At 44.0% G+C, this 19,139-nt stretch overlaps 1 protein-coding gene across 1 annotated transcript in view; it reads left to right on the forward strand.

Moving 5' to 3' along the window:
* The window catches only part of ARID1A (AT-rich interaction domain 1A), a 78,791-nt gene that overhangs the window by 24,901 nt on the left and 34,751 nt on the right, over window positions 1-19,139 (forward strand). The window contains exons 2-4 of the mRNA XM_073317971.1: window positions 2,310-2,522; window positions 3,304-3,744; window positions 4,988-5,101. Coding sequence (XP_073174072.1) covers window positions 2,310-2,522; window positions 3,304-3,744; window positions 4,988-5,101 — 768 coding nt within the window. The remainder of the gene's footprint in view (window positions 1-2,309; window positions 2,523-3,303; window positions 3,745-4,987; window positions 5,102-19,139) is intronic.

Raw genomic sequence — 19,139 nt, forward strand, 5'->3', positions numbered from 1 at the left:
TCAGTCCAGAGAAGACTCTTCAGCCTTCTGCAGTCAGGGTTTGGTATTTCCTTATTTATCCTGAGGTGTTCTTGCAAGTGAACAGGCATTCCTTCCTCTTGGCTTTTCCATCTCTTATAACGTTAGTGTGCAAGGGGATCTATAGCTCACCACCCTCCAACTGCTCTCACCAGCTTCTGGATTGATAGGCCCATCACTGCATTTCAATCTTGGCTGTTCCTTTCTTGAAGCACATGGGTTAAACTGCATAAAGGGATTCAAGTAGAATTCCTGATGGTGTATATATTTTTTTTTCCTCTTAAACCAGAGCAAGTCTGTTAAGGCTAGGGCAGTTAAAGCCCTATCCATGAAGTGTGTGTGTGTAATGAGAGATTTGGAAGGAAGGGGCCACATGCTATATCGCTGCTGATGCATGCTGCAGCCCTGGTGGAGACAAGTTAGCCTGCTTGGATTACAAGCATCAGAGATGTGTATTAAGTTTTTTTTACCCCTTTCCTTAGGGATGCAGTTTACACTTCTGTCATGTACAGACTTTGATTTAAAGGGCCTCAGTTTAGAACGGTGTGTTAATTGTCAAACTTGCTTTTCATTTCTGGTAGTGCCTGTAGTATGCTAGGTTTCAGAGGAACAGCCGTGTTAGTCTGTATTCGCAAAAAGAAAAGGAGTACTTGTGGCACCTTAGAGACTAACCAATTTATTTGAGCATGAGCTTTCGTGAGCTACAGCTCACTTCATCAGATGTTTGCTCTCAATATAGAGAGACAGACCTAGAGAATCTCCATCTAAAGATGCGTGCTGTGGCCAAGGTGGTGATGTGACTGCAGTTCGGAACTGCAAAGTACTATATTTTAAAGGCTAAATATAAACCCATTACTCTTAAAGTTTATCAGGAGCAGTCCTGTGGGCGTCCTGGCAGAAGTGACTCTTAAAAAGGGATTTCAAAAGTGGCATTAGCCTTGCAGGTGATCAAAGGCAGAGAGATCTGTGCATAGGGGCTAGTCTATGCTAGAAGTGCTGCAGCGGTGCAGCTGGTGAAGACGCTCTGTGCTGATGAGAGAGCTTTCCTGTCGGCATAATAAAGCCACCTCCCCGAGAAGTGGTAGCCAGGTCAGCAGGAGTAGCTCTTCCGCCAACACAGCGCTGTCCACACAGTCAGTTCACTGTAACTTATGTCACTCGGGTGTGTCTTAGTCACACCCTGAGCGACATAAGTTATATCAACACAGGGCTTGTCTACTTGACAGCTTAGGAGGCAGCATATGGTGGTGGCTGGGTGTTTAAAACACTGATATTTATGTGAGGGGCTGGCATCATTGGTGGGGTGGGGTGTAGGAAGGGATGGCGATAAGTAGGGAAGGGTGAGTTACACAGGACTCAAAAAACGGTGACCAGGGCCTGAGCTTGATCAGGTGGAAGCAGATGAGGATGGGGGAACTGAGAGGATTCAAAGATGGACTGACTCTGGTCAAAATTACAGGCAAGGGAAACTATCTTGGTGTTAGCCTCTTCCTACAATGTGTGCCACGAGTGCACATGTACTTGGATAACATTTTTTTTTATTATTTTTATTTTTTTATTTTTTTTAAAGTCTTAGTTCTAAAACTCCATCCTTTCCCTGGGCATGGCTCTAAAAGCTAATGAGGGCATTTTATATTGTTGTGTTCCAAAAATTACGCAAGAAACATGTAAAACACATTAAAAAGTGGAAATGCAACTTTACACATGCATTGGCGTGTACACATGTAGCACCACACTCTGAAATAAATGTCTGGATTAATGCAACCGTGTGGCTAAATTTAAATGCATAAAAGGCCAAATTAACTGCATGTAGAGGTATGCAAGAAACTATCAGTGCCAGGAGGTTGCTGTGGGAGCCCTAGCCTTTTGACTTCTGTACGTTTTTAAATTTTCAGCTGTAGCATTGTATTAACACAGCTTTTTGCATTGAATTTAATTATTCGTGGTGTACTTGCTGCTTAAACCACACCCTGCTGTGGGAAAAGACCCTTCCACTGCTCTTTAGTCCCCCAGTTGGATATATCAACTGACTTCCCTTTCCCCTAATGACCCTTCTCTCTCCTTCCTTTCTCCAGGCCTCAGAGGAGATGGCAGAGTGTAAAAAGATTCCTCACAGCTGGGGATTAGTGCTGTGGGGAGTATCTGTAGGCCCTGTGTGCTTGCTTCTCCTCCAGAGAGCGATGCTGTATTTTATAGTATGACTGCAGTTTTGTGGTTTTATGGGAGTAAGGATTGTATACGCCAATGTGATGTACATTCAGCTTGTATACATCTCATTACTTTCTTCACAGCCATCAAGCCCAATGGATCAGATGGGGAAAATGAGACCTCAGCCATATGGAGGAAGTAACCCATACACACAGCAGCAGGCACCTCAGTCGGGGCCACAGCAAGGGCATGGATATCCAGGACAGCCCTATGGGCCGCAGACTCCCCAGAGATATCCCATGGGAATGCAAGGCAGGACACAGAGTGCAATGGGCAGCATCCCGTATGCTCAGCAGGTAGAGCAAAAAATAAAACGCCTCTCACGCTTCACCACAACCCATTCTTCTCTGACGAGCAGATGAGTGAACTCTTTTAAATATGGCGTATGAATGTGTGTGCTAACGGGGTCAGCCTTAAACAAAGTCAGCTGTGTACCACTCTCCGTTACTGAGGTGAAAATAGTATTTGTTGTTTAGGCTGCGTTGTGTTGTGGTTGGACTTAAACAGATGAATCCTTATGTGAAGGACAAGGATCTGTGGTGGTCTTGCTTTCCAGAGAGGTGACCATAAATCTTCAGTATCACAAGTGTAATGGGGGCGGGGGCGGAAGGGGAAGCAGTTAGTGGATTAAAACAGCATCTACACAAATCTGTAAACCGGAGCAGAGAGATAACTACTCCTCGGAGTAACAGAAATGTCAGGTTGGGGTGGCTCACTGCTTCGTACAGTCGTCGTCTCCTCCTGATCTCTCGCAGAATGCAAAAGGCTGCCTTTGCATCGAGACTTCACTCTTTGGTGATTTACTTACATTTGAGGATGGACTAATAGACATCACAACAAAGTCCTTATGGGTCCATATTAAAGATCTGTTCTTGCCAGAGGGAATCTGGCACAGCACTGGCTTCCCTGTTTCCTCAGCGGCATACTCCTCTAGACAGCAGCGTTTCCATGACCTGTCCAGTTAATTGCCCAGCACAGCTGCCTGGGAGTCATGGCTGCAGGAACTCAGATTCCACAAACCACTAGAACGTATCTGAATCAGTTTCTAACTTGCATGATTCTACTCTTCTTTTGTAGATTCCTCCTTATGGACAGCAGGGCCCAAGTGCATATGGACAGCAGAGCCAGACTCCATATTACAACCAGCAAAGTCCTCATCCCCAGCAACAGCAGCCTCCATACTCTCAGCAGCCACCGTCCCAGACCTCTCACTCCCAGCCTTCTTATCAACAGCCGCAGACTCCGTCTCAGCCGCCGCAGACTCCGTACCCCCAGCCGCAGTCCCAGCCGCCGCATCAGCAGTCCCCGTCCCCGTATCCCCAGCAGCAGCCCGCGGCCCAGCAACATCAGCAGAGTCAGCCTCCATACTCCCAGGCACAGTCGCCCTACCAGCAGCAGCAACCACCTCAGCAAACCGCCTCCTCTGCTCTTTCTCAGCAGTCGTCTTCATACCCTCAGTCACAACCTCAGCCGCAGCAGCAGCCTGCCTACTCCCAGCAACGCTTCCCGCCTCCACAGGTAGGACCTCTGCTGCTCGCTATCTCCTTCTGGGGGTAACTACGGGAGTTTGCAGAGTTTAGTTCTCTGTGCATTTTAAAACCAGTGCACGCCTGCTTACCTATGATTAAACTAATACATGTATTGCCCTCTTAGCTTGGCATAGATCTGTATCTCCTCCGGCTGTGATGTAGAAATGAGATGGCTGAAGGCACAGAGGTGGGCTGCTATGCAGAGAAAGTCACCAAGGCTGTAGGGTTCAGAAACTACTGTTTGTACTTAGTGAATGCTGTTAATTGGCAATACCAGTCTAAAGGACGGTTCACTTGAATGGCTTTCAAACTGTGGTCCATGGAATGTCTCCAGGTGGTCCACAGAGCTGCAGTGCTTATCATAGTGATGACACACTTTTGGTCTTCCTGCTGCTTTTGTAGCGCAGTGCAAGACTCCCAAGACATTGGGAGCCTTTTTTTTTTTTTTATCACTGAAAGTAACAAGCTATCTGCACCCTGAGTGGCTACTTTGTTGCTTGGGTGAGGCTTTTCCATGTAAACTTAGTCAGTGTACAGATGGGCCCCAAATTTGGGGGAGGAAGCAAATGAAGAATAGATACAAAGTGACCTGGAGAGGTCAGAGTAGCAGGGAATATAGAGGGCTCTACACTTGTGGGGAAGTGAAATGCCCAGCACAAATATGAAATGGAGTTTTTAATCAAAGAGCAAGGCCTGTTAAGTTAAAGGTAAAATTATCTTCATCTGCCTTAATGTTCTAATACTTAAGCATGGAGTTGTCTGAAAACCTTTGAAATTCACAATTTTTGTGAGGAAGATCAAAAATCTTGGCAGAACTTCTCAGAAAACTGTTCTGTTTTTGGAGCAGCTCTATTAATATGTGTAATTAATTGCCATAGTTTCCAGAGGAAAGGTTTAGAAGTTAGGAAGAGAAAGTGCCTACAAGAGATCTTGGTTCTTAAACTGTCTGTATTGTGAAAAATAGAGCAATAGCTGGAAAATTACTATCTTTTTTAGATTCCTAGTGCTGAAATTACTTCTAGTACGGACACTTGGCCTAGCTGTCCATCAGCAGCCTTGATCCTGTGTGGAGGCAGGGGATGCTAACTTAGTTCCTCTGTTTTGTCTCCCTCCTTGTTTTGGGCAAATGCTCTCGAGTGGTACATGAACTGTTGCCTTCTTGTTGCTGGAATGCTCCAAGACTGAATGCTGTGGAGTCCATATTTCACTTCTGTGTTTTCTTTGTGTTTCAGGAGTTATCTCAAGACTCATTTGGGTCCCAGGCATCCTCTGCCCCCTCAATGGCTTCCAGTAAAGGACAAGAAGATATGAACTTGAATCTTCAATCAAGGCCCTCCAGCCTGCCGGTGAGTGGTGAGGCTGTCTGTAAGTGACTGGTGTGAGGAAAGAAGCTCACCAGGATCACTAGTACTGACTGGTAGTGTTCCAGATGGAAGCAGGTATAGAGGCTGCCTATGCTTCTTGCTTTTAGTCAATAGCTTCTGATTTCCCCCTGGAGATTAGATATAACTTCCAAAAGTAATGAAGCTGAGGGTAAACTTTTTTTAACCTTGGAAGCCCTGGCCTAAATATTTGACTGGCACTCTGGGATGCTTATGTTTCTTGCTGAAGAGAACTGATCACTAGGGCAGCCTCTGGTTTTGTCCCTTTTAAAATATAGGGGTGCAGTGGCTGGCTTGTTTGGTTTTTTGGTTATGTTTTGTTTTTGTATTCCAGTTTAACCCAGTATTACATGTATGTTAATAGTCTAGTAGAATTGTAGCCACTACCTATGTGTCAGTGGATTATTATGTTGCTGATTTGTACACCTTGGGTCCAACATGACTGAACAGATTGTGAATAAGACAGGTTACTCAGACCTGGAGTTAGCTCCTTTCACTGCAGCCAGGACAGTAGTTTCCTCTTAACTCCAAATCTGCTTGTTTTGTGGGTTTTTTTTAAACATTTGAACTATTATATAATTTGTAAACTTACCAGATTTTTGGGGACAACATTCTGGATGCTTGTTGAGCGAGATGCGTCTCTTATCTTGGTTTTAAACTTCCTAGAATGTAGCAATTTAGTGGGGAGGGTTGATACATTTCTCCTTTAAAGGTCTGGAATGGGCTGACCAAGCAGATCCATGCGTATGGCTCAAAAGAAGAGTTTGAGCTGTTGAACTCAGTTTGATTTCACTGAAGAATTATTTTCGACTTATAATCAGATAGAAGTTCTTTTCCTTTAGCATCTAGGATAAAGCTCCTTCCTAGACTGCAGTTGGATTGGTCAAAGGAGAATGAGTTGTGTGCATAGCAGAAGTTATTCTTGCTTTCAACAGTAGCATCCAGTTTTTTGGTCTGTGGTGAGCCCTTCTAAACAGTTCCATGGATCATGGGGGCAAGTTATGTCATCAAAATGCAGATCAGACTCTTAAGTTTGATAACAAAATGGGTTAATTTTATTTTGGTGTTGGCTACTTTTGGACCCTGATTCCAAAGATTAATTTTGTTCTGAGGAGTTGAGAATCTTTAAACAGCATGTTTTTTTCCACTCCAAGTCCTTCTTTATGACCCATCTTCTGTCTTGCAATGTAGGGAAAGTGTAGCTATTGAAGAAATCACTCTGAATCTGAGCAGTGGAGTGTCATGATTAGTAGCACTGTTGATGCTGTCTCCATGAATCCTTCCAATCAGCTCCATCTGACTCAGAATATAGGGGTGAATTGTTCTCTTTAGCAGAAGTGGCTCCTGCTCAGAGCCAAGTGGGAGTTTGTTTTTGTGGTGTTATGGATAAATGTGGTCTCTCCTTGAGCCCTCTTCAAATTCACCTTCAAAGTGGCTCTATTATGGAATAGCGGAATTGGAAATGTGGGAGTTCTGTCGTGTTTAGAAGCTTGAATTTTAACATATCCATCAGTGTCTGACGTGTACTTAAGCTTCCCATGTGAGAAATCTCTTCTAGACCTCTGTAGCATATGGAACTCAATCCAGTGTTGCTGTTAGTGTTGCGTTAGGTGTTCGCTCTGTGTAAGACCCAGTGTTCTATTTTAACCAAACATTTTTACAGCCTTTCAGTCTCTGACTTTCAAGGATTAGATAGTGAAATCAAAGGCCATCAGTCAGTCTGTCAATGGCTTCCTAGAGCCTGGTACCCATCCTTTTTTTTTTTTTTTTTTAAATTTGTGTGTATGTATATAGGTCTCTGTGTGTGTGTGTGTGTCTGGGGTATGTATGTATATAAATAAATTTGTAGATGTGCAGGATTTAAAAAACAAACAAAAAAACTACCTCCATTTTTGTTTCCCAGAATTCCATCTCCTGTTAATATGAAGGGAATTGTTAACTCTAGCTTTAAGGTGAACACTCTTGTCTACTTACTGTCTGATGCACATCCAGTTTTGTCTCAAAGAACTTCTGTATCTGTAAAAAGGGAATGTTTGCGGGTGTTAATATTATCTACCCATTTTTGTTCCAATAGGCAACTTTTCCCTTGGCTTCTGTACTGGGAGGTCTGGCGGCAGAATAGCTTGATATGGAGTCCTTGTTAAGGATTTTTTTCTGTTAAAGTGTAAATGTACGCTTTTCATTCTTCTCCCCGTGTCCCTCAAAGTTGGATGGTCAATTAGGAATTTTGGATTCCCCCATAATAGAGTAACTTTCCCAAGCAGCCGTATAAGTGCCTTATAGAACCATAGGTAGTACTGTGGCCTTTCACGTTTGAAAGTTTTAGGTGCTTCCCTACGATCAATAAGCCCTGCAGAGTAGCCGCTATTGTGCACCTTGGTAACTGGCAACCTGTGAAATGCAGCTTCTTAATTACTGACCTGTAGAGCAGCTCTGGCTAAAGTGAATACTGCTGTTTTCTAGGCCTCTCTGCTTAGGAGGTTAAATATATTTAAAGGCTTTTTTTCTTAATTGCATAAGGGCCAGAGTTTTCATATGTCTCCATCAGACTTAGTGCCTGTGTTGAAACTTTAGGCAGTGAAGGGGGAAACACTTTAAAAAATAAGAAAAAAAGGAAGTCAGTCTCCGAGGTACTTAACCATAAGTCTAATAGGAATGTCCAGGCTATGTGGCACTTCTTGCCAGTCTAGTCAAGATCTCTCTGAGGAATGTGTAGCTGGTCTCTGGTGGTGGTGGTCTAGGAATCTGTTCAGTAACTTTAGAGAACTAATCTTTGTATCATTCTCTGATGTATGTTTCTTTCACTGCTGTGAGAATCTGAAATAGAGGAATGTTGCAAGAGTTTGAAATTCATTTCACAGACTTATCTAATGCTTTGTTTGCTCATCTGTAGATTGCAAAAAATGTCTGGCCTTCCACTTTGGTTCACAAGTTATTGGGCTTTTATAGGGTAAGTCCTTCTTTCTGGTCTCTCTCCCCCTTTCTGAAGAGTAGACTTGAAAAGCATGTGAGTAAATATACTGCGGCTACCCAGTGACACAGATGTCTTTAAAGCAGTGGCAGATCCAGGTAGGTGCCTGGCAAAGGCAATTTTCCCTACAATAGTCTGGGTGAAGAATTTTTCTGAAGAATTCTTTGATTCCTAGGGAGTCTCCATCAGCAATTCACTTAACTAAACTTAGATAACTCTTTTGTGTATGGGAGGGACAGTGTGTAGTCTTAGTGTCTAGAGGTAATAAATGGCGTAATCATTAGTATAAATTTCTTCCTCCTAGGGGATCCTAAACCTCTGATCATCAGCAAGAGACTCTCTCTGGCAAGTAGCAGCCAGTTTGTTTGGTGTTCAGCTTCTTGAGACCTTGACTCTTGCAGAATCGGAGTACCATATCTCCAGCTATTAATTACAATAGCTGCTCTCTGGTTTGGGAGGAGTTGGCTTTCAGCAGTGTTTAGGTGAAATCAGAGAGCTCTCTTCTGTGCTAAGCGTGGATCCTTTCTTCTGTTCCCTTCCTCTTGTCTAATCTTGAGTTATAGACCTCCTCAGTAGGACTGGAGGGGGAAATGGCAGGTCAGTGTCCCAAAAAATACTAATTTTCCCTTACGTGAGACGTTAATCCCATGCAGAGTTTATTGCACAACCTTCACAAACCTAGTGGCAGTGTGTTCTCCTAAAGCATACTTCATAAATAAGAGTTGCAGTTTACTCTAAGGGTTAGAAACATGGTTGAAAGTGCGGGGATGTGAAAGGTCTAAAAGCTGCTTCATTCATCTCTTCTCCTTTGCCTTCCCTTGATTTCCACCCCTTCCTCTTAATTAGCCTCTTCCTTGATTGGTGTTCTCAATATCTATGTAGTATGGTGGTAGGTTTAATGTTTCTGCTTCATCTGAAATATGACTGAGCATCATTATCCAAAGGGCTGTGTGTTAAAGTCTAGGCTAGGAATTTTTTTTGCAGAAGGTCCTGAATTCTTAAATCAGTGTCGTCTTCTTCTTTTTTTTTTTTTTTTTTTTTCTTAGTCTGTTTCCTCCTCCTTTGTCTCAAGTTGGTTTTCTTGCTTACCGACACTTGATTTTAGGCAGTTCTCTTGGAACCCGAGAGAATTATGTGGTTAGAAGATGTAGAAACGAAGGCGTTCCTGTGTCAGAAGAATGGATATGTTGGTGGCCTGGTAGGGAACTCGGAGACACTTTACTTGTAGTTTTGTAGGAGGCATAAGAATATGGAATTAGGATGTAGGGCCAGATCCTCAGCGGGTGCTGCTCCATTGATAAAGCTATGCTGATTTTTTATTACTCTAGTTGACAGTCTAGCCTGTATCGTCCACCAGTAATGACTAATGTTTGCATTTATTCTTTTGCTAGACTGCATTTTGTCTCTCGCCTTGTTCCAATAAGTGCACGCTGCGCTCTAATCCTTGTAGCCCTAAATTGCTGCTAGGTTTTCTGTGCCAATAGAAACTTGCTCCTATTTAAACTTGGCTTTTTCTTGTTTCTGCAAACCAGCCCTGTACTTGTCCATGAGGGCAGGAGAGCTGAATGTTGTGGTTAACCTGGTGAAGCCAAACAAGTTTGGTGGTGGTTTCAGGTTGGTTTGCTGAAGGGACTCCGACTTTCTTCCTTTTATGAGGAACCGTGGTAATATTTCAGGTTGGGCATAAAGTATTGCACCCCATAAACAGGTATAGGGTGGCTTCCCTGTCAAAATGAAAATGGTGGAAAACTAATCTTCAGGTAGGAACGCATTTTGATCGCCTCTTCAGTTTGTGAAGGTGAGATAATCTTCACCCAAGCAGAAATGTTGACATAAAATTGAGGGGGAGGGGGAAAACTTCAGAGCAACCGTGAGCGCTGGTGCCAGTCTGCAATTTCAGCATCTGATGAGCTGTTTGACTTTACTGTAAAAGGTGACTTCTGGTCGTGGCAGCTCTGCCCTAAGAGGAATAAATAGGGTATCGAGTCACCAGGGTTGAGAGTTCACGGCTTGGTTTTGAGTGCAGGAGGAGGGGAACTACAAGTATACAATAGGTTTAAATAATTTACTGGAGTCCTGGTTCAGGACTGGCTCGGAAGAGCTTTTGTAAAAACTAAGCGCAACTGTGCGCTGCAGCCGTCCCTGGCTTACTGGTTGTCCTGAAGGACCTTAATGAGAGCTCCTAAAAGCACTGAGACCTAATCTGGAGAACATCAAGGGACAATTGTCAACATACCTAGTAATTTATTACTTTTCCAAGTGCAGAGCCCTAGCTGTGGTATTGGGACACTCTGGCTTAGATTTCAGGGTATTTTAAAGCTGATCTTCTTTGATCCTGCAGTTTAGTAGCTGCATATACTGATCACTCACTTGCCATTGGATGTTTGGGGTAAAAGGTCTTTCACCTTTTTGAGGACAAATGAGAATTCAAAAACCAAATCTCACTTTTCACCTTTGCTATGGCTTCGTACTTTTGCAGTCTCGATCATTTTCGTTCAAACTGGATAATAGTTTTGGGGAAGGGGTGAAAAGCGGCCCTGCTCTCCTGTTGTATGTGGTGTGGCAGTCTGGGAATTATTTGGCTCTTCTCTACCTCCTTGCTACCCCAAATACTTAGCATCCGTTTATTTCTTGGCATCTGGGGCGTGTCAGGAAGTGCTGGTGGGATTAACAAAATTTACCATTATTTCCACTTTGCAGTCTGTTTCTTTCTCTCTTCTCCCTCCCCCTTTTTATATTTATAAGTACTGAAAGGTAGAATAATTTGTGAGTTCAGTCAGCTGTGTCTGTGAGTAAAATGTCGTCATCTTCTGCACGATCCCCCTGACTGGAAATAATCAGAACTGCAAACTAAATTATGGCTAAAAGCTGACTTGAGGAAGTTGCTGCTGGGGGAAAAAAGCCACAAATATCTTTATTTGAATGTTAGGTGCTGAAGACCAAGTGCAGAGCCAGACTGGTAACTTGGAGGAAGAAATAGATATTCAGAGTTTAAATCTAATAGTGAACTCAGTCAGCTTCCTTCCCTGTTGAGGCTTCCTGCTGAACATTTTTTGTAAACTTGTTTGTTTCTGGACTTTTGGCTCCTATTTCTGACTACAAGCCATTGAAGAGGACCAGCAATGTATAAATGTCAGAGCCATTTGGCACTTTTATGCTATCGTGACTGGGCACCACAGAAATGTTTAGATGGGAAACACTCCTGTAACTTGTCCCAAAGTGTGCAATTCCTGAAATCCTATGTCTGGTGCTTCACGAAGGTTCCTACAAAGCCTGTTTTGACAATGGGAGTTGAATGAATCCCCCTGTATCAACTTTTGACAAAGTTTCCTCGTTAATTCTTCTAGGATTTTTTTTTTCTCTGCTATGATCTTGTGGCTGGTAACACTTTCGTGCTATTTCTCTGGAGCGCTGAGCTTCTCTGAGCTTTGGGGTTTTTGCGGGGGTTTTGTTTAATAGCTCTTTATGGGCTTGAGAAAGGTGTTGAATGCCACTAGCACCTCTAGTACATAATCTAAAGACAAGGTGGGTGAATATCTTTTACTGGATCAACTTCTGTTGGTGTAAGAGAGACCAAGCTACATGGACCCTTTCCTCATGACTGGGAAAGGTACTCTGATCCAGGAAAGGTACCTTTCCAAGATCTCTTTTGTAGCTCGAAAGCTTGCCTCTCTCACCAACAGGAGTTGGTCCAATAAAAGAGATTACCTCACCCACCTTGTCTCTCTAATATCCTGCGACCGAGTGCTACAGCAGCACTGCATGATCTTTTAGTCACTCTTGTGACCTGTTTTCTGTGTGTGACCTGCTTCTCCAGGTTGCTTTGCTATTTGTCCATGTGGCAATTTCTCTCCTCCCACCCCTCCCTCCAGTTTTGGACTAAGCTAGTCTAACCCGGTGTGTAGAAGGAAATTCCCCACCCCCACTGCTGTATCAGCCATGGCTGTTCTGAACAGCGCTGAACCCTGCGTGTTCGGTTTCTCTCTGCCGGGGTAGCCAATCCGCTTCCACCTTGTAAATCATGCTGCTCTGAGCCACTGATGCAGTTTGCTTTCCCTCTGCTTCGTGCTGGAGCTTGTGCTTGCAGCAGATTTCTCTATGCTCGATCCAGGGCCCGTTTCCTGTTTCTATTCTGGTCGTTGGTGGCTCAGCTCTGCTTCCTGCCTGTATATGTTACACAGATTCCCCTAACTGCTGGAGCCTTTTGTTTTCATAGGAACAATTTCAATTAGCTTGTTTTATATTTGTTAGTTTTCTACCTCCTTTGAGGAATGACAGAGTTTGTCTGGAAAGACAGTCTTGTTTCTTACTCTTTACAATATGCTTTTAAGCCTGGCTACAGTAAATAGGCAGGTCAGTGTTTAATCAGGAAATTGCTGTAGGATGACCCATTCTGATCTTGGATTCCTAACAATAGTGTTCCCCCCCCCGCTTCAGTCAGATACAGCCAATGAAAACGCGTGGCCGTTATTTTGCACCCTAGAAGGAGCTCTAGAGTCTAGTCTTTGAAAGATGGCCTGTTTAGTTTGAAAGCTTCTCCAGGGAGGTCTGTTGCAAAGTGAGGAGACCTGTTCCCTTTTGCCACTGGCTCAGTCTGCAGAAGTCTCCCTCTGGCAGTCTGATGTGTTGGGAGGACGAGTCTCGAGTCTCGGCAAAAGACACTAACCTCTCACTGGAGGGTTGAAGAAAGGTGGGAGGGGCAAGGAGAACATGTGCTCATTCTTCTGCTCTCCGCACAGGACGGTTAAGGGATAAATGGAGGTGGGTAACTTTTTGGCTGGTGATTGTACAGGCTTTAGTACCATCTCACCTGAGCTCTCAATTGACAGGCAAGCATCGTCATGTAAATACACCCATGGCATTCAGGACTGACTTCTCCTGGGAACTAATGCATGCAAGTTACAAGCGTCCTGGGAGAAAATTGCCCCCATGTGGTTCTCATGGGAGTGGGTGTATGTGTTGTGTGTAGAGTAGGGTAGGATCAAGGGTCAGCTTCCTTAGCAAACTGTCTGCTCTGCCCCCTTCTGGAGGCACCGGCTGCTTTGCTAGGGCTGTCCACGTCCTTACTGATGTAGGATTTGCAGTGTGACTTCAGACAAACTCCCAGTGAGGAGCAGAGGAGGAGTTGAGTGATTGATTTTTATTATTTTTAATCGGGTCTTTATCCAGGAAGGAAGAAACCTCTTAAAGAGGCTGTTGAGTTTCCTGAAATGGCAAGAAAGACGTCTCTGGTAATTGACTGTTCTGGCAACTTCTGGGGCTAGTAATCGGCAATGGGCAATGCATGGAATAGGCTGGGTTGCCATGGTTATACTCACTTTTTCCCCCCCTTGCCCACGCTCACTCCTGTAAACTGATGGGGAAGGAGAATTTCCTAGATTAAATACCTCAGTTTCCCAGCTGGCCTAGCCCATCCAGATCAACAGCATAATATAGGGATGTGCTGCTGGACTGATTTCTCAGAGCGAAAGTGCCTTCATTGTGAACACACAACTCTGTGCCTTTAGAAAGCCCCAGAAGGGCTGCTACAGAGTTAATTGCATGGAAGTGACAGCCAGCAAGGAAATGGGGACGGTTGTTTCAGTGGCCTGGTTCAGAGGAGGGAAATGCAAGGTATGTCTGGCTTACAAACGTTTGATGCTGGTTTTGTTTTTGTTTTTTTTAAATTCCAAATCCCCTTCCCATCCCCCATGAACTTCCTTACTCAAATCTTACTTTCAGGGGTATTGTGCTGTGCTCGCTCAGTTTTTGGTACAATCCTTCTCAAAATTCAGTGTGTGGGCCTAGAGCCTTGTACATCTCCTACAGTTTTTTGAATTCCTGACTTTGCTGCATTTCTTTGCCTACCCAAACCCATGTGTGGTTGGCATGGTGGTGTAATCACATGCGGAGATGACTAAATGCTTCTGGAGTCTGAACTGAACACATCACAGATGAAGAATGCCTTGCAGATGATGAGGAAGCAGGGCTGGGAACTCATATCCTTAGGGATAGAGCGAAGGGGTTAACTTTCTATATAAGGGCAGAGTCTTGACCTCGGATGAGACACTGCATCTTTTGTAGATAGAGGATGAGGTGCATTTGAAAACAAACAAACCTAAAACACAAGGTTGTGGTCAATCATTTGAGAGTTGTACCACTCTTTTACATTTTCCTTCCCAAGGCCACAAGTTGGACCAGTGTTCTTGACTAAAGTGGTCTAGATATGTCTCCCTCCAGAACATGAAAATGTTGCTGGGAGCATCCTCTAGCAGAAAGATTAGTGGCAAGAGTGACTATTCAAGTAACCACATCCAGGAGTCACCTGTGCTCTTTCCACAGCCTCTTCTGCTCTGACCTGTTTGGGGATCAAAAAGTTTGGCTTGGGAGTTGAGTCCAGGTCCCTTCATTTGTGCTGCCATCCATTTGCTGGGGCAACCTTTGTGATTAAACAGTTAAATAACGAATATTAATCAGAATATAAATCTAATTACCTTGGCAAGCCAGGAAAAGCCAAAATAGGAGCATTTTCCACCACTGCTTTGAACATTTCCCATCTTACATTAATGCTAATTAAATGCTAGAGTGCTTTGTAGAAACTAAGAGGGGTCCTCAAAGGGTTAAATGTAAGCTAGTTTTGCTGTTGTATTTCCCAGGAACTTGCGGAAGAGATCAGCACCCAGCATTCCCCGAGGAGGGAGAGAATGCTGGCCTCCTAGATGGTGGGTTTTTCCGTCAGCGACATCTTGTTCCGTGAATGAATCACGTTATTCCTTCCTCTTACTTTCTACTGCCACTGTAGCTTTGAATTTCTCTTTTTGAGAGGAGGGGGAGAACATGGGGTTTGCTTGGCTGCTCAGTGTTTGGGGGGTGTGTGTGTTTAATTTTATGGGGGGGGAACGTAGAGAAGAAGGGGTGGTGTAGAGCAGAAGCAGTAGAAGGGGTGGTGTAGAGTAGAAGCAGTAGATGTGATTTGAAGCTCCTGCTGAGCAGATCTGTGGGAGTGGAGTATCGACCTCTGAAAAATCAATGGCTGCTGCAGTAGCAGTGCTGGGTGTTTTGCAAGGTCTCCCGTTGCAGGAAAGGAGTAAAGCCAGCAGCACCTTTCTCTCTCTCCCTCCCACTGGATTCTATACCCAATCTCCACCAAAGCAGCCAGACCCACCTAGATTTGCTGAGGAGGATTAGAACAGCACCTTATTTTTGCAATTGAGAAAAAATTTCTTGTGCGACGCTGAGCCCCTCCTCCTGGCAGCCTCCTTTCCAAACGCTCCTTCCCTGCGCTGCAGCTAGAGCCAGCAGCTTCTACTAGTTTGTCTGAAGCCATCCTGGAAGAGTGAGCTTTTCAGAGACGGAAACGGCACAAAGATTTCTCTGCCATATTCTAGTCCCTGTCCTGGAACAGTCGCTTGGCAGCGCTGATACTCTGGAGAAGCTCAGACCTCCTCGTGGAGGAAGAGAAGGAAAAATGGCTTGTCCATAGAACAAAAAAGGAGACTGAATACCGAGGAGTTTCGTTTAGTTACCTTTTTAGCCTTTAGTTTTTCTTCCCTTTTGGGCCGGGGAATGAGTGACACAATTTTAAAGACTGGTTGGATGGAGTAACTGCCACGTGGTGGGACTCAGAGTATTTTATGCATCCTTTAGTTTGCAACCACGATCTTACCGCTCTTTCTTCCCCAAAAGAGGAACCTGGAAACTGTCTAGTTTGTAGGTGCTCTCTCTTGGTCCTTGTTCAAATCAATAGATCTCACTCCCAGTTGAGCTCGCAGTGACACATTTGGGAGGGTGGAAATCTGATTTGTCAGTTCTATTTAAATCTCTCTTCTGGTTGCTGATGGTTAAAACTTTTTTGAAAAGGGATGCAGGGGAAAGGGGGTGGCTATGAACCAGGTGCACTAATATCTGCTCATGGCGCACTGCATAGAACCGGGCGATGGTGGTGCTGATTTCCAAGCATTCCCTGTTTCTCATTATGGGAGGAAGAAAGTCACTTTCCTCCCCAAGGTTGTTACGGTTCCGAAAAAGTGAAGTATTTTTTTCTAGTTTAATGAATGGAAAAAACACATTTTGGGAGCATAACTAATGTAATGGAAGAAAGCAGTTTGGGGTGGAGGGGACATAACCCTGTACTGAAGTGTGCGGCTGTACTTCATTTATTTTGGGGTATTAATTTTGTTAGAAATTTCTGTTTAAAGGTGACTGGAGAATACTGATAAGCACTCCTTCCTAGCATGTGTATACATATAAATAACTCTCGTCTAGTCCCACTTCCCAGAGCTATTGGCTAACTATAAATTTCACTTCTTTAAGATTCCTCCCTCTGCCCCCACCCAAAAAGGATGGTTGTGGGATGGATAGTAACCATCTTTATCAGCAGGAGCTCTCAGTTTAGTCTTGGGGTACGTCTACACTTCAGTTAAAAAATACACAGCATTGAGTCTCTGAGCCCAGGTCATTTGACTTGGGCTCGTGGGGCTAAAAATTGCAGTGTAGGCGTTTTGGGCAGGAGCCTAGGCTCTGGAGCCTGGCGGGGGGGGGTGGGGGGGTGGGTCTCAGAGCCCAGGCTCCAGCCTGAGCCCAAACATCTGCACTGCAATTCTTTAATCCTGCGAGCCCAAGTCAGCTGACCTGGGCCAGCTGCGGTCAGTGTACACTGGGCCTCCAAAAACATTCTAGACTTAGAGCCAAGCCTATGAATATGAGATTTTGCACCCCCTTTCCTCTCCCCCATGTTTTGGCTTAGGAATGATGAGCATCTAGAAGGTGCTTCTGGTGCCATGAAGAATGGCCCATTATCCTCCACACAATAGCCTGTTGTCAGAGAGTGGAGGTAGTTTAATGGCCTGGTCCACTCTGTGACAAGTTTGTATGCTTTTAGGTTAGAATTGGGGTTGCTGGAAATCTGTGTTTTGTGGTTTTTGGTATTTGAATAATTTCTTTTTTTCTGCCCCCCTCACAGCGCTTTCAGGTCTGTGTAGTGCTTTCCTGTGCAGTCCATGTCCTAGAACTGGCCTGCTTTTTTTAGGACAGAAATGTCATGAATCGGTTTGCAGTGAATTGAGTGCTTGAGACAGTTGTCAGAGTAGCAGCCGTGTTAGTCTGTATCCGCGAAAAGAAAAGGAGGACTTGTGGCACCTTAGAGACCAACAAATTTATTTGAGCATAAGCTTTCGTGAGCTACAGCTCACTGCATCAGATGCATGAGACAGTTGTGTTAATAGTACAGTTAAACTTTAATACACACAATGGGTACAGTCTGGGCAGAGGTAGTACAGGTCTATGCGTGCCCTTGCCAGTTTGCCTGAACCCTAACCTGACACTACTGCCTTTCATTCCCAAAGGGTAGTTGAGTCTCATGGCCTCTCCAGTTCTCTTGTCTAGTTTTCTCAGCCTGCAAAGAACAAAGTTTTATTGGTGGACATGTGTCCACTAGAAAGTGGACTGAGACCTACCAGTTCCTTTTACCTAGTCTAATAAACCGCAATTCTGTAAGTATTTCTGGTCACTGTTATATGTTAGGTTTGCTCTGGGGGAGAGAGGAGAATCTTTAGCTATCTATTTAGGGTGTTTTACAGGCTTTTTATGCTATTCTGGCAGAGCAAATGTACCTCGATGGCAGCTGAGCATCTGGCCTGCGCTGCTTAAATGAGAGCATTTAAGTGATTGCAGCTACTGTAGAAAGTGAAGTTCACACAACGCTAAGATGAACAGGGAATGTTCCTCTCTCTGACTGGCTACAGATGCAGTAATTCAGCCAGTTCATTTGCTGTGAATGAAAAATCAAAAAGATGAGAAAATTCTCTCCACTATAATTCACCAACAAACACTTGGACTTAATTGATACATAACTTCTAAAAAAGTTAATAGAACTCTAACTTGTATATAAAGTATTCAGGTAAGGAAATCAAAATTAAAATGTGTACCCCATCCTTAATTCTGCCCCTCAACTCTAACCTGTCTTCCAAGTAATTAGACCCACCCCCAAAAGTGAACTGTTTTTTGTAAATGAATTACAATAGTATGTTATGGTATGGTGTTGTGTCATGAGATACCCAGCACTTAGGGACATGGGGACATCAGGTCTGCTTTGCAGAGTATCTCCTATGTGGAGTTCACCCTTGAATGTAGTGTTAATGGGGTACAACGAGGTCTCCAGACCGTAGTGGGGTGGTAAATGGGGTGGCATGTGGAATGTAAAATGGAAGATACAGCAGTCTGCAATAGAGAGGAAGGAATGGGTCTAAAGCTCGTAAGTAGTGGGGAGATCATAGTTTGCTGGGCAACTCTGTAGCTTTCTGTGGTATAGTGGACTGGAGGAGGTTGGGTCTGTGAAGCATATTTGAATATGAAATAGATTAAGTAGTTGTTTGGTGGGGGTGAGAACAGGAGACTATGGTATTGAAGACATTTGTAGTTCTTGAGTGCTTGGAAAGGAAGTTGCAGAAAAATGAAGAAACTTTATCATAAAGCAGGTGTTTCAATTGACGAGAAGTGGTAAGGATGCTTGTCCATTTTCAGAAAAGCCAGGGAATAAGAATAGGATGTTCTAATAATTCCCTCATTAGTCCTTTCTCAGACTTTAGAAGCCCCTTTTGGTTTTGCCTGTGGAGTTTACTAGTGTCTGTGTGGAAGCGGTAAGCTCTACCATGTTTCTCCAGTTTGTAATTGGCTTGAACCCTAGTTATTGACTTAATGGTGCCAACAAGGATTGCGGGCATCACACAGTCCTTAGAAGGTGAAGTGTCTGTAGTGCTCAACGTAGAGCACATCAAACAGTCTGTAAGTACCATGTAGACTGCTGTGTTGAACCCTTATTCTCCAGGTCTGGGACTATAAACCTTGTGACTCTGCAGGCATTGCCTGCAGACCTTAAAAGCTCCGTGCATAACGTTGTATAGCTTATATAATAGAACCCAAAAAAAGTTGAGGACCAAGTGGAATTTCTAAACGGGTTGTTTTTGAGCTGACCATACTAAAGAAGACTTTTGGAATTGTGTGTGTTTGGGGTGTGTTTTGGGTATGGTTTGGTTCTGTTGTGGTTTTTTTTTT

Source organism: Lepidochelys kempii, chromosome 19 (genome assembly GCF_965140265.1).
Source record: "Lepidochelys kempii isolate rLepKem1 chromosome 19, rLepKem1.hap2, whole genome shotgun sequence".
Classification (NCBI taxonomy): domain Eukaryota; kingdom Metazoa; phylum Chordata; order Testudines; family Cheloniidae; genus Lepidochelys; species Lepidochelys kempii.